General features: G+C 36.0%; 1 protein-coding gene across 1 annotated transcript; it reads right to left on the reverse strand.

The window, feature by feature from the left end:
* Positions 1-12,679: 12,679 nt before the first annotated feature.
* On the reverse strand, positions 12,680-15,295 carry LOC148958609 (uncharacterized). Its single transcript, XM_089112221.1, has 4 exons — positions 15,044-15,295; positions 14,294-14,368; positions 13,554-13,626; positions 12,680-12,997 (listed from the first exon to the last, which is right to left on the reverse strand). The coding sequence occupies exons 1-4, from the start codon at positions 15,193-15,195 to the stop codon at positions 12,911-12,913; spliced, it is 387 nt and encodes a 128-aa protein (XP_088968347.1). The 5' UTR covers positions 15,196-15,295; the 3' UTR covers positions 12,680-12,910.
* Between the last annotated feature and the right edge of the window lie 39 nt (positions 15,296-15,334).

A 15,334-nucleotide genomic window follows, 5' to 3' on the forward strand; every position in this document is an offset into this window, starting at 1 on the left:
TTTTGCTTACGTTTGTTCCGAGCCATGTATTGCCTGGATTTACCCATTTTTATCAATCCTTACCTCATTCAGCATTGGCGTTCTACTCATTTTGTAAAAAATGCATCCTCAGAAAAGTAAAGCTTAAGTAATTTGTCACAGTTTTGAACGCTTCATTACTTCAGCCACCTAAAGTTTTAGGTCTTAACTGTTGAACCAGATTTACTTTACATTTAATGAATATGGCTATTTTTTCGAACTCACTCGCTCGCTCACACAATCATTCTCCCACTCAAATCACTCACTCAGCCACGCACATGCAAACACATACTCGCTTATTCATTGCTCACTCGCGTATCTTGCCTTGCCTTTCTGCCTTGTTTTCACATGGCAAATAAAATGCCTGCTGTTTGGGAGACTTTTTGGGAAATAAGAATTTTCATGCAAGTTTTGGAATGACTAGGGCCCCATTGCCAAAGTTCTCAGAGTCACTGATAGGCAATGAAAAATTTTGAGCTTGTCCGTCACTGTTGCGAGCTAAATAGAGACATGCGCCGACTTCTTCAAAAAAATTATAAATGTGCCTGTTTTTTTAAAGAAACTGTTCCCTTTTTATGAAAAGAGGCCTTTTAAGGATTATGTGCCCATTTTCTAGAAAAGTGGTTTTCTTCTCAGAAACATATCTTCTCGACAAATGCTCCGCACAACCAGTGCTCTCGAGAGTGTTATTTTTGGTATGTATGGGAAGATAAAACTTGGAGACAAAATTGAAAATGCAATATCACTGAATTTGTTATCATTTATTGTTCTAATTGGTAGCTAACAAAGCTTATAATCCAAATTCAATGCGTTTAGAAAAACAACCCAGGGTGTTTTTGCCAAATATTATTTTTTATACCTGTACTATATTGCAACGCAAATACTATATTGCTAATGCATAAATTCTTAAATCGTGGAAAAAATTGACAGTGGCTGGTACAGATTGAATTCATTGGAAGTGAATGTCTCTTATATGATAAAGGTTTTACTGAGATTTTTTTTAAAAATAGATTATTATTCCAGTTATCTGCAATGAAGATTTGTCCTTTCCACCTGAGATGATTATGTTAAAGAGCAGATTTAGGCATAATTATGATTGAATCAAATCAGCTCATCTACTCGGTTTTTGGCAAAAAACGAATTACAGATTTCCCGCTTTCGCTTGAATATTTTCAAGTGATATTAAAATCGTTTATAATATGCTATTTACAATGATACGTTTTTGTTTGCAGGCATTCGTGTTTTATGTTTAAAGAAATCAGTCTTCTTTAGCGAGCAGAGTACCTCCTCCTCGCCAGCAAGGGTTCTTTCATCATATCGTAATGCGTAGACGCGGACGCCCGCCGCACTGTAGTGTCTCTTTCGAATGCCTGCGACGATTCCGAGTATGCTGAGGAGTCCGTTACGGTGGAAGTTCTAGAACTCATACGAGATCTTGATGTCTGTTTTGCGTGCGGCTTTTCCACGTTGGGAAGCATTGGAACGCTGTCCGTTTGAACCTCGCGCTCATTCGGGTCATACGGTCGCCGGTAAATTGAAAAATCCGATGCAGTACTAAACGGCGTTGCAGTAGCGTTGAGCTGTTGTGGAGATGTAATGCTTTGCTTATAAATCATCGGCTTTACAATTTTGAGCGTCGGTTTACCTTGTCTGTCCAAGTACGATGTACCGGCGTGGTTGTTCCGTTTTATTTGAGCAACCCATAACTCGCGTTGCTTTGATTCTATTTCGTTGCACATGCTTCCATGCGTTTTCGCCCATACTGAAACATTTTTATCGAGATTCATCTGCAAACTGCGATTTACGACATGAGCGTACCTAACTTTGGTACCGGTCCAGCGGAATTTGCTGTTTCCCATGGCTTCGTCCTTCTCCCATCGTAGCCTTTTCCCGCCAGTTTCGTCAAGCGATTTCTCAAAATTCGACAAAGTTTGCGCGTATTCTAGAAGGAGTTTTTGATAACTCATGCTTCTGTTTGAAAATTATCTGTGTTTAATTTGTTAATGTATTTATCAGCAGATACTAGAATGAAAAATGTGAAAAATCTACTTGCTCTTTGAACAAAATAATACACTCTTTGTGAATCTCTGAGATAACCATAAAATGAGACAATAAGGGCGAGAAATTGTTATCGTTATCGACGCCTTTGATTGCACACCAGTGGGTCTTGATAGCATATATGTTTAATTTCGCTCACCCCAATGGAAACCACTTTGATAAGAAGCTAGCCTGTTGATTCTGAATCTCTATATCGCACTTATCGCTGTCTGATCTTGTTGAAATACCATCTGCTATAATATTCTCGTGTTAGTTATCCGAGGTGACTTCTATGGCAATTTCTGCTCCTGATAATGATCAACCCTACCTTTGTGTAGGCTTTTTTCGATCCTTCTTGAAAAACTCGTGTTCAAAAATTGCTATGAATACCATAAAAATATACCGTGACTCAAATTCACCCTCAATCGACGATGAAGATTTTCCTCCCACTTGCATGAAAATCGCCTGTGACTTGGGCCAGAGTATTGAATTGCCGAATCTTTGGGAAATAAATAGTGTTTATCCTACTTTTTTCAAGGTGTCTAACAAATTGAAACCAAAGTAAGCCTTCCTTTTCAAATAGTGATATTTTCGAAAGTGACATTAACATCCCATTGTTGCCATCGCAATCAAACATCAAATTAATATTTCAGATATCTAACCAAAGTTGTACTTGATGAATAAAACCTGCTTTTTCTAGCAAAGCACCTGTCTGCAACTAATGAAAGCGTGGTTTTTATCAAGCTTTGCCTCCTTGCTCTGCTTGCAATCTAGCGTTTTTGTAATTTAGCCAAGTTCTGGAGAAGGGGGGTTAACAATAGACTTAAAAGGGATTAGGAAGACCGCCTCCTCAGTTTGAAAATCTTCATGCGTGGTTTGTATCGAATTGAAATTACCGCTTTATACATTTTAGGGACCATGTGCTATTCGAATCGGCTCGAAAATTTAAAGTAAATGGGATTTTGTTGAGAACAACTAGCGCTGAAATTGACAGAAGTGCTGTTTTTGAACTTAATCATTGCCATTAAAGCAGCTTTTTACAATTTTGCGAAGAAAATGTTCATCCCTACAGGTCTTAGTTGAATTTTAAATTTGCTATCGTCATTTGTCTTGCGACATTTTTAAAAATGGATTGCGACATCTTCAACCTCAACTTTAAGCCTTGTGTTTCGCAACACCACTGCATTGAACTTTTTTGCTTCACTTATTTGAAGCAAACCCATTTAAGAACTTATAGCTACACCTACAGTTCCTCAGCTTGTGGGGGTGTCACAGCCTTTTTTGTATCAAAAAACGACAGTATGGTATTGTAAAAGTTTTTTTATTCAAAGGGGCTAGAGGGTCATTGCCCCTAGAAAATTAGACATTAAAGGAATGCCACATTTTTGAAAATAGCAAACCTAATCACGGTAAAAGTATCTCTGTATACCAAATAACATTAGCTCATGATTTCAATCTAGGGTTTTCTTTACAAGTGTGATAGAAGGGTGGTATTCACTCTCTTAGCAAAAAGCGCACTTATGCTGTGTTGCAAAATATACCGGGCTATCGGAGCAACTGCCTCAACATTTGATAAGACACAGAAAACGTAGCATAAAAATCAATTATTTTGGTATAGGAAACAGAAGGAAAGAGAATTCTCAAACAAGAAACGAGTAGAATTCACACAGGCTTGCCACATCCAGGCACGTAAATAATAGGGGGGCGTGGGGGGCGTAACGCCCCCCCAAAGTTTGGAAAATCCAGTTACAGTTGGAAAACGTAACGGTTGACTTGGAATTTTTTTCTTAAGACCAAACTTGTGAATTTTATATTTTAAGAAGTTTTTTTATTTTAAATATAAAAATTCTAAACATTAAAATTCACAGGCTGAAGCTGACCCATCCAATCGTTTTCTATTGTGAATCCCGTCTCCACTGGATCCAAATTGCACACTTGCCCCGTTTTCTTTTTCTTTCTTTCTAACGGGAGTTGAATCAAATTACGAACAGGCAAGGTGAACTTACGGCGAAGAAACTTGAAACTTACAGTTTGGAATAATAATACCCGCATTGATCAGAAAATATTAGAGTGGGAATTTTTTTAGAAACTACGAGTAGTTAATTCAATAAAAGATTAAGAATCTTTCAGTATTAAAAATTCTCAACACTTCTTATAAAAAACGAGGTTATGCTAAACTCCCCCTGTTATTTGTTAATGTCCTTGAGTCCTTATCATAAATTCCTATGACAAAACTGCTGTGAAGCAAGAACACATTGCAAAAACTGCAGTAGAAGTATTTGATCAAAGAAGAGTATTTCATCTTTCGAATCAGGCATATGCACAAGTTTGTTCTCAAATCATCATTTCAATTGTAAAGAATGAAAAGGCATTTGGCCCTCTGAAAAGTTTAAAGGTAGTTTTCTTCGATCAAGAACGAAAATAAAAGGCCCAAATTCTTGGTGCTTCTATATCGTGAAAAAATGTATTTTAGATAAAATTGATCAATTGATCTGAAAGAATACTACTAATCATTAAGTATATCTAATACTGGTTTTGCTTAAATGTTGCTTTACTTCTTACAGTATGTTTAATGTTTGTTTCATGTTAATCAAAATTTAGAGATTTAGGCTTTTATGCTTTAGGCTAATTATTGAGTAAAGATTTGGCAATTATAAAGAAAATAGAACTATGGTGTTCGGGCTATTTACAAATATCAATTTGGTAGGTACAACAGATCTACTGGTCGAATGAAAAATTTATCACTTAAAGTTGGAATTTTCATACTTCCACGCCCCCCCCAAAATTAGCAACTTGTTTTCGTCCCTGGCCACATCACTCAGAAAGCTGAATTTTCCCCACTCCCTGTCATGTAGAGTGCCAATGCATGCGTGTGTTGTTACAGTGAATATTCTAAATGTTGTTACATTAAGTAAATTGAGTGGAAAATATCGTTTGCACACAACGTTGCCTTCTGGCTACGAGTGTAAATTTGGAAATCTTCGATAGCCTCATATTCTGAACTGGCAAGTCTTTAAGAAGAGCCAAATCACGATTAAAATAAAAAATTTTATAGTTGTAAATATTTACTGAAAGAACACGTTTATTTGTCAATAGAATCCATCTTTGTGGTGAACTAGAATGTTTTTCGTTAATTCCCTTTGATAGTATGATAATTGTTTCATTTTTGCAAATGAACAAAATTATTCTATTAAATCATAAGAAGATTAAGCAATTAATCTCTACTGTATTAAAATAATAGAGAATTACATTTTGGCTTCTCTATACAGAGAGTTAAATCATTTTAAAAGCAAACTCCTCCACAAAATATTTGATTATTGATTCTCTAAATCTGTCTGCATATTCAGCGATTTGCCCTTCAATTTCAGCATCTACGTGGTTGCTTTTCCCATCATTATCTTTCTCCATACTTCAATTTTACCTTTCCCTTCCGATGCATTTTTACACTATCCATACTACACGAATGATCGGCATACCTGCAGTTTGATTCGTTTTCTGTTTGGCAACTTATAGTGACAGAGAATCCGGAGAAGAATTATTTAGTGTAACTTTGTTTAGAAGTGAATTGATGGAATATTCATAATTTCGAAGAAAAAAATGATGAACATTAGGGCACCCAATTTTTGGTTTTCAGTGAAGGAAGTTTCAAATTGTTAGTTGTTCAATTAATATATCAATGTTTGTTTTGGTCAAGAAATTTTGGTTACATAAGATTAGCTACCCCAGCGCTGTTGTTAAAAAAAAAGTTTAGCCCCTATATTGTTATCAAGAAATATGATAACTTGAGATAATGATCTTGAAAATGGCTTTGAAAAAAGCAAACTTTTCACAACATACTACAAAAAGCTTTTTCGTCTTACACAAAACTCCAGATTGAAGTGTAGTGTATGAGATTCTTTTAAAAAACCGTTAAATTTCTTCTAATTGATCATACTGAAGAATTGGCTGCACAACCGCAGACATAACCGCAAGTGTGTACAGTTCCACAATAGTTGCTCTTGTGCGCGCATGAGGACGCTATTCATTTGGCAAATCACTGGGGGCAGGGCGAAAAGGGGAAGGGGAACAGGGGCAGGCAGGAGCTATTGTTTTTTAGCTCTTTTTGCCATGCAAGATCTTTCGTTTTTCAGAAAATCAGGGAATCAGGGAATTAACTCACTACCCACCCGAGAAATCAGTAGAATAGAGCCCCCACCCCAAGATTTTTCAGCTTTAATCTTACCTATCATTGTGGCAGTAAAACCATGGTACCTCCTTCAAACATATCATTCATGCTACAGCCCGTATTGTCATACTACTTCAAACATATCATATTGACAGATAGATGCTAGTTAACTCAACGACGTTGCTCGTAATTGTCGCTCAGGCAAAGAGGGATATCTAGATGATCAATTAATGTACACGAAGATGGTAGCCAAATTGCTTTAATATATACACAGGCTCTTTTTACTCACATTGCCACTTAAGAAAAAAATATTATCCCCGCATAGAAAGATACTTTTTAGACACTCTTAAAATAACAATAAACACCTCAAGAAGTAAACTAGAATTTCACCCTCTTTTCGAGAGCAACCGATAAACCTCACGTTTGAAGCTTCAAAACCATCCCAAAATATTGAGAATCCAAATGATAGACAGATATGGTTAATAGATGTGCCTAGAGACTATGAAATTAAAAATAAACATTCCTTAACAAAGACCTTCTCATAGAGTAAGCATAAGCACTATATCCTTTTCCCCTTGATTGATATCCACTGTCCCTTGAATGAAGTCATCAACAAGATACTTTCTTCTGAGTAAAATCTTCGAAAATCTCAAATATTCACGATTTTGACCCATCTTGTTTCTTATAATTTTCTCTCGTTAATTTTTGTTGGTCTTACTATACTTCATAGGAGTAGAAACAAATGCCTAGAAAATCTAATCAACGATTTTAAAGATGAAAATAAACCTGAATGATATAAGGCGCTAAAAAAATTATAAAAAAACAGAGGGAAGCAAATGGACTAATTGACACTCAAGCTTTAAACTTCTGGATTAGTTTATTCTCTGCCGTTACATTTCAACCTGTTGCAAGGTAGGCCTATGTAAGCATCATATCATGAAGATGAATCGGCAATCTGGCGTGACATTGTTTCTGCGAAGGTTACTCTGAAATGTCTAATTTCAGTGATATTATTAAAGAAACGATCAGCTTTTGAATAAAAAAGATTTGCACAGCCATTGCTTCTCGGTGTTTTTACAATCCTATGTCGTGACCTATGTCATTCACAAAACACTGTTAAGTCCAGATATTTTGCACACGAACACGAGACATTTCTTCTCATTTAATCGTGAATGAATGGAGCAACGTGTTTTACACGCAATTTCGAAGTGCCAGTTATTGTTTCTTTTCGAGTTTTGCTGAAAGAAATCGCGTAAACAATTTATAAATGAGAACTCTTTATCCAGTTTGGAAATGATTTTCGTTTGACGTAAGCAAAGGCTACCTGTAAAATTACTGCGGCTTACTGTTCGGGGTGATATTTTATAAACAGTCCCTTTGTGCCGGTCATGTTCCGTCTCTCGCTGTTAACTTTAGACTTGCTATACTGAAGGCTCATTTCGTTACAAGCAGGGCGTCGTAAAAGATTCATCTAACAAAAATAGGGAATTCCATAACATTAATGCTTGGTTTCACATTAGCTGATGTTCTGGATAACTTTCTTATCAACCAGCAACTTTCATATAGGGGAAAGAACTGAATGTAAAAAAATACTCCCTTATTAGTTTCAACTTTTTTCTCGTCGCCTTTCCGAGATTGTTCATCAAGTGCACACATAATGCTTGAGAATTAATGTCTTTCCCTTTTCATTAGAGCATTTTCATATCATTAAAATTCAACCTGGATGTTGCAAATTTTCATTTTTTGGTCTTACTCCTTTTTAGCAACTTTAATTGAATGTGGGAAAGTAACTGCTTGCATGATAAAAGATTTGAAAAGATTTTAATACAATGTTACAATTCCCCTATGTTTTTCGTAAGAATAATTCTAACAAGCATGTCCTAAACAAATCTTCTTGCAAAATTTCTGGTGGCCGGAATTAAGTTTTCCCTTTTGTTTTACTCGCACTTTGTTGTTTTGCCCACGGAGACACCAGCATATTCAAAATATGGTGTTCTGTCTGACCATAGGTCTCTCTTGCCATCAACGACTGTAATTTAAAATAAAGGTAGTTAATACTCCTGGAAAATTAAATTAACGAAATGGTTTTATCTCAAACGCTTAATAATCTGCTAGAATGCTGCGATGGTCGTGAAAATATAACATCTGCAGTCGTCATCTCGAATTCAAAGTTTTGCAGTTCTACAACTGATTAGAAACAATAGGTAGCCAATCAACTACTGGCTATTGTACAGCTCTCTTACAAATATAGTATAATTTCCGAGTTCCAGATGCTGTTTTGACTGAGTTCTATCCATGTTGCAAACAAAAATTTCATTGTTTCAATTCATTCACTTCCGAGGCACAAAACGTTTTTTTCCAGGTTCTAGGATTGACTGCTGTTGTCCTCCACAGCGTCTGGAAAATCGTTTCAAAATCACGACAGAGAAGAAAGAAGGAAAAGGGCGAACGAATCACATCAATCTGGCAATTTTAAGATTTTGAAGAGACTGCGATAAAACTTACAATTTCTAGGTATTTCTAGCCTAAATATTACTTATTTCAGGCAACACTATTTTTAGCTATATGTTGGAAAACTGACTGAGTTCTGTGCACCACTCTGGATCCGCGTCTGAAACGTATTGCAAGTATAAACAACAATACTCAGGGACGTCGTGGGTAGTGACTCTTAGAAGGGGCACAGCTTGAAATTGTTTCGAAAACGGGTTTAATTTGAAATTATGACGTCATCGAGCGCAGGCGCAGTTATTTAAATACATGACAAAATATGTATCTCTTACAGCATTAAATTTACTGATTTTAGTTAGGCGAGCAAAGAAAAACCAGCATCCGTAGTCGAACATTGGATAATCGTAGTCATCAGTAATCAGTATCTATGATGAACAGCTAAAGTTGCAATAGGACTGGCAATTAATATCTAAATTATCTAAAGAAGCAAACCGGACGATTTTTAGTGCATTAGAATTCTCCTTAGCAATGGTGTGTCAGCAAACTTGACAGTCACTTCATCATAACTGAGTGTCGAATAAGTCAAGCCCAGCATTTGTTTAACCTCGTTTGGCTCATTGTTGATCGCAGCCTGTTTTTTACACACTTGAGCCTCAAAAAGGTGCATAAGAATTCAGTAATACTGTTTGGCAGCCTGCTATTTCCAGGAAAAATGTACTGATTTGGATAGGCAGACTGTAAAAAGTCTTCAGATAACTTTTTTTGTTTATTTTTTCCTTCTTATATTGATTAGTTCCTTTAAACTTTCTTGCTTTTCTAAGAGCTATAAATATTATTTTGCCGAACAGATACGACATTTCCGATAAATTCCTGAATGCTTGATGATAGGAGGGGGCTGCCCCAAGCCAGGACACCCCTAGCCTATACTAAACGATGGAAATCCAAATATCAAATATAATCAGTTAGCCTAACAATTAACAAATGAATTTTTTGAAGGGAAAAGTTTCTCAGTTTCTTGTGTGATTTTGCAGAGTTTTTTAAAAGACACATCAATGAAAATACATACTACGCTTGCGCAGTGTATTTTTTTGAAACTTTTTATTTGACCCTTTTATGCGCATTTTGGCGTCAGTTGGCAACCTTTCTTTTGTGAACCCATCCGACAACCTTGTTTCCTGATAAGGCAAAGTTACTACCCTTCGTCGAGAAAATCTACCCCAATGGTATTTTATAGGCCTAAGATAAGTGGGAGGGACACATCGTGCTGCAGAATATTACAAGTAACTGTCCGTACAAGGAGTGTGGTTTGGAATGGTACAAAAATTTGAATCATTCTCTCTATTTTAAAACTGGTTATAAAGTGTCAGTGTTTTCATTCACTTGACAGTGACAAGATAGGCCTAAAATATTTCATAGCAGTTTCTGTAAACCAAGAAACAAAAAGTAACCAAAAAATTTCTTTGTACAAAAAGGTTATAATATAATACTGGGTGTGGCTAAAAGTGCTTGCTAGATTCGTTATAAAAACAGAAAATTATTACTTTGTGAATTTCGGTAGGACAGAAAAAAGTACCAAAGCAAGCAACCACAGCAAGTAAATGCTTGGAATTTGACGGCCTTATAATTCCAATATAGACATTAAATCTTTAATATAAAGTACAATATAAGGTCACTTACCAAATTTTTCAACATTCGAAGGAGAAGTGAACGAAATCAATCCTTACTTGTCCAGCATGTTCCCTTTTTCACTATTTAAAATGGCCGCCAAAACAAAATTTGTCTCACTGCGCATGCGAGTTCATCAAGCGCCTTCGCTGCTTTTATATCACCGCAGGAATCATTGCAGTAAAATATATAGAAATCATCTCAATATCGGATGAATTAGAAAAATAAACAAAGAAGCGATTCTGATATCTAAATAATAAACATATAGCGTGGAGGACTTCAAAAGAGGGCCTCAAAAGAGGGCCTCAATCTAAATATTGGTTTGCATGTATCATATGTCCAGTATCGTCGCTAAGCATTCTTCTTTGAAAAGTGGGAGACATAATTTCACCGAAAAATGGGCGTAGCCACCACGGTACTGAATTTGACGTGGGGTTTGACCATGCTCATTATTACTCAATTCATTTTAAAAATGAAAATTAGCTAAAATTTGGAAAATAAGCTAACTGAAGCACATTCATAGCAAAATTCATGCAGGAAAATGCATGTTTTAAAAGAAATTCACTTCATGTTTTCAATTAATGTTGAAAACCATAATAGTGTAATGTGATGGAAAACTCACATTTCTGTTTAACTAAAGGCATCGTCGTTGAAACTATAGACAAGGCACCTGGTCTCTTTCACAAAATCTCTCAAATTCATAGACGGACAGAATGAATTCTGTTTAACAATTTATGTTTGATGAGTCAATGAGTAAAATTACTCTAGCCTTAATGACTTGATGCATGCTGTTAATTGCACTTTCTCGTGTTGCAGACAAATAAAGCTGTATACTTGGTTGCATAATGTACTTCAGCTGAGACTTAAGGCGTCGGATTATATGAAGAAGTTGTTGCAATACTGAGGGTATGCCTGTAAGATGCATTTTGAAAACCTCACTCTTACCACGTGATCTGTTTATCTTGGACCCAACGGCGACAGCATATGAAGAATATCAAATACCAAACATTTACTCGAAGAGTACAATACTCTAGTCTATGGCTAGTTGCGCACTGCCTTTACATTGTGTCTTTAAAGCATGCAACATACAACGTGATCTTCATAATATGTTAGATGTTCCGCCATCCTGAAATTTTCTCTTGTGAACATAACCGATTCTTTGGGAAAAACACAAACATCAAACCTCTTTCCTCAAAAGGAATAGCAACATTGATTATTCTAAATAACGATCAATGTAGGTAAATTGTACCAGGAAAATTTTTTTTAAATAATTAACGACGTTTCGAGTATAGCCCGTTATCAAGTGAGATAGAAAAGCGATGTTAGAACTAAAAACCGTTAAATAATAATTCTAGATTAATTGATTATTCTAGTTCTGAGGCCGCTTCATTTCTCAGCATTCATACACTCCCACATCAGTTTTTTTGCAATATATATATAACAATTTCACGCCTAAAAAGCAGTTTCATAGTATAAGTATAATGAAATCTTATGCATAGATATTGTTCAGTATTATTGTAAAACAGAAACACTGTTACACGCCATTGCAATGAGTGGTGGTTCATTAAAAGTCTTTACTACCATGAAGCAAGTGACTTTCCTTGGTTATTCGGTTCTTTACTGTGGAAGGCATGCATTACATCGATTGGTCTTTGCATTTTACAGTATTATTGATAATTTGGAGATAATTCTGCATTTACTATTTTTAACTCTTTACGAGCTACGTAGATAAACGTCCCCTCTGCGAACTTTGTTGTGCTGGTTCTCTGGGTGGGTTAAGCAACGTCGTACTGGATAAATGGAAGAGGACCTAGAATGGATCGCTTAGGTATCCGATTTATAGCATTTTGTTGATTCGAAATTGAACTATTAATTGCTACTAAAATATTTTGATTGAATAGTTAACTGGTTAACCATGCAAGCTTGGTTCCATGGAAACCATAGCCTCGTGTCCATGTTCATGTGTTGGTAAACTATGCAAGTATGTAGGCCTGTGAGTATCCCCTTTCCCGCTACTAAAGGAGGTAACATCAGCCATGTATCCTTGGTCAGCATTTCTGCGGATTTTATCGAAAGAATTGTGGCTGTCAGCTTTGTAGACTTAGCTTCATCAAAGAAACATACATCAAAGACATCTGTTTGTTGTCTCGAAAACAAACAGACCAAAACCACAGACTGATTAACTAACAACAACAAAAGAAAGGCCAAACGAGTTGCATATAAAGCAATATATACATAGATCTATAGTGCAATGCTTCAGTTCCATTACCCATCAGCAGCCTACCTGCGAAATGCATTGTTTAGATCTCGAACAAGCAGACAAGACTTAAAAATACAATGCAAAACTCAAGTAAGGATAAATCATTTGTATAAATTAGTAACTTCTACATTGAAAAAATATCAAACATCCATCTATTATATACATTTCTTCATCAGATAGAAAAATATATCACGTCAAATCACTCTCGTTAGATATTTATTTGGTAAAGAAATAGTCCTCTGTGTTTCTAACATCTATGAAATACATTAATTATTAAAATTAGCAATAATGTTGGGCAAAAGAGACTGGGCCGATATTCATTCTATGACGTCATAACCAAGTGCTTTGCTGAGCTCTGCTTTGATATCCGCTGACCAGCTATCATAATCATCGTTTTGGTCACGCTAAAACAACGATTGAAACACGTCAATAAAACATGGAGCACTTTTTGAGCAAGAAAAACGATGTAGATAAGTACATGATTATACAGAAATTGTAAAAAGGCAAAAACTGTCATATCGACACATTTCGAGCAGTACAAGCAAGTTTTTGAATGTGGGAATGAATGTGGGGATGAATGTGGTGCTTAATGGTACCCGGTAATTCAATCGCGAAGAAAACATTTGTTGTTGTGAGCGGCTGAGATTTCTTTCACCTGAGATTTTTTTTAGCTCATACCCTGTCTCCTACCCGAAACCGAGGCCGCGGTTCGTTGTATTCTAGAGAAACGTATTGGGATTTCACCAGTACTCGTTCATTACTGGACACTGACGATAGAATACAAAAAGAAACTAAAATGCGTAAAATAAAAACAGACAAAGCAACAAAATCACTAAGAAAACAGTTGATGTTGCTTTTTAAAGATTATTTCCAACAGAATATTTATAGCAATTCCTGATAGACACTTTTTAGAAAGCAATGAGAATAAGATAGGACGATAGAGAACAAATAATCCCTCACCAGTAAGTGCAATCTAAGCAAATTGCTGATTCGCTTGACTTCGTTTGGACTTGCCATAAGCTCTGCTGTGCGCCTTCAAATCAAGTAATGTATTGATATTTAGAGGTCCACTTTTTATGCTAATTATTTCAAGGGCTGGAGAGGTACTCGAAAAAGACAAGGCAAGTGAATGAGATATAAGAAGAGATGCTTTCATCCATTTCTATTTTCCTGATAGAAGCAAGCACTTGGAAACGTAAAGAAAAGCAATGGTGAAAAGGAGTACAGCATAAAAATCGTTACCTTTGAAACACTGGGAGCTGATTGCAAGGCCTAGAGGTACACACGCTTTTACTTTACCATACCCCTGCATAAACCAGGTACCCTCTAAATCGGTACTCTGCATCAAAATCCGACATGAACTGGCCACTATAACAAGATTTGATGCCTAGACCTGATCTCATCGTAAACAACTAATATAGCAGCACATTTTTATACTGCAGAATTACCATGACCTTATCAAATAAACAGCTAACAAGCATAAAAGATAAGTATCTATTGCGTGGTCCCAATAAACTTGACAGCTAGACTCAGAGCCACTATGCTGTTTTCCTTAGAGAAGATTCAAACCGTTCTTATGTTTTAAACATGAAGAAACCTGTTGAAGTCATTTGTTTCGAAAGTAAGAGCCTGTAAATAGAGATTCATCAACTTGCTATCGCGCAGAGATAAAGACGCCAATCGTTAAATAAAAAGAGTACCTTGACAATCTTCTTTGCAATTCCTTCTGCTTCTTAAGAGTTTTTGCTCTTTCTGCGGCATTCTCTTCAATCATGCTAAGAAGGGAATTGGTGAAAGTTGTGCACTGAAAATTACTATGGATGCTTAAACCTTTACACAAAAGGTAAAATTATTCACCCTAAGTCATTCTGCGTTTGGCTTTCAATAGAATGCAACCTCATTTTCTTTGACAAACTCAATCGACACTGAGTTTCTAAAATAATTTTAATGATTTTAATAATGTGTTTATATCATCGACCAATTTTGTCATCAAATCCTAATTTAGGCTATTACATTAAAATTTTACGTGTTTACAATATCTTCTATTGTTGACATTTCTATCATTTCCACAGATCTCCAAGCTCTCTCATTATTAGTACCGAAAGTTAGACTGTGCAGAAATTCAAAACAATATAGTGCCTTTATAGATTTCCTAAAAAATAATTGAAAAGGAGCGCGTTTGTACCCTTGCATTCCCCCTGGTAAAGTCTTTGAGCGTATTGCCGAAAAGAATCAACAACTCTTGTGAACGCTTAACACAAGCACTTATAAGTACATATAAACCAAGCAAAAGTGGTTTCGAAAGAATAAAGAAACGATAAATAAATTTGCTGCCTATCTTCCAATGTGTCTAAACAATCTGGAAGTTATATCCAAAAACTTTTAGTTCGGGAAACAATATAAACCAAACTTCGTTTAAATATAACTGAGGTAAAACAATAAGAACTCACCTGCGATACTTCTTTTCTAGTTTACTGGCAAATGTCCGTGATTCTTTAATAATGTCTTCATAAGTCAGAGCCGATTGTTTACCAAAGTAAAGGAATCTTAGGCAAGCAGTAAAGTAAATAAGCAAAACCAGAATAACAGCAACATATTTCATTTGTTACCCTTTCTAACACACAGCCACGAATATGTAACACACCAGGTAATATAGCACATCAGTGGGACGCCCAAGCTGGGCCTGATGCCGTGGCACAAAAGAAGTCTATCACTTCAGTTTCAGGAAACCACTTTCTGGA

Source organism: Rhopilema esculentum, chromosome 13 (genome assembly GCF_057945365.1).
Source record: "Rhopilema esculentum isolate cy_ngs chromosome 13, ASM5794536v1, whole genome shotgun sequence".
Classification (NCBI taxonomy): domain Eukaryota; kingdom Metazoa; phylum Cnidaria; class Scyphozoa; order Rhizostomeae; family Rhizostomatidae; genus Rhopilema; species Rhopilema esculentum.

Bases quoted from the DNA above. Each gene is read 5' to 3' on its own strand.
- LOC148958609 (XM_089112221.1), bottom strand. From the start codon at position 15,195: ATGAAATATGTTGCTGTTATTCTGGTTTTGCTTATTTACTTTACTGCT. The intron at 14,369-15,043 runs GTGAGTTCTTAT...TTCCCTTCTTAG, and splicing joins CTAGAAAAGAAGTATCGCAG to CATGATTGAAGAGAATGCCG. The intron at 13,627-14,293 runs GTACTCTTTTTA...CTTGATTTGAAG, and splicing joins TTGCAAAGAAGATTGTCAAG to GCGCACAGCAGAGCTTATGG.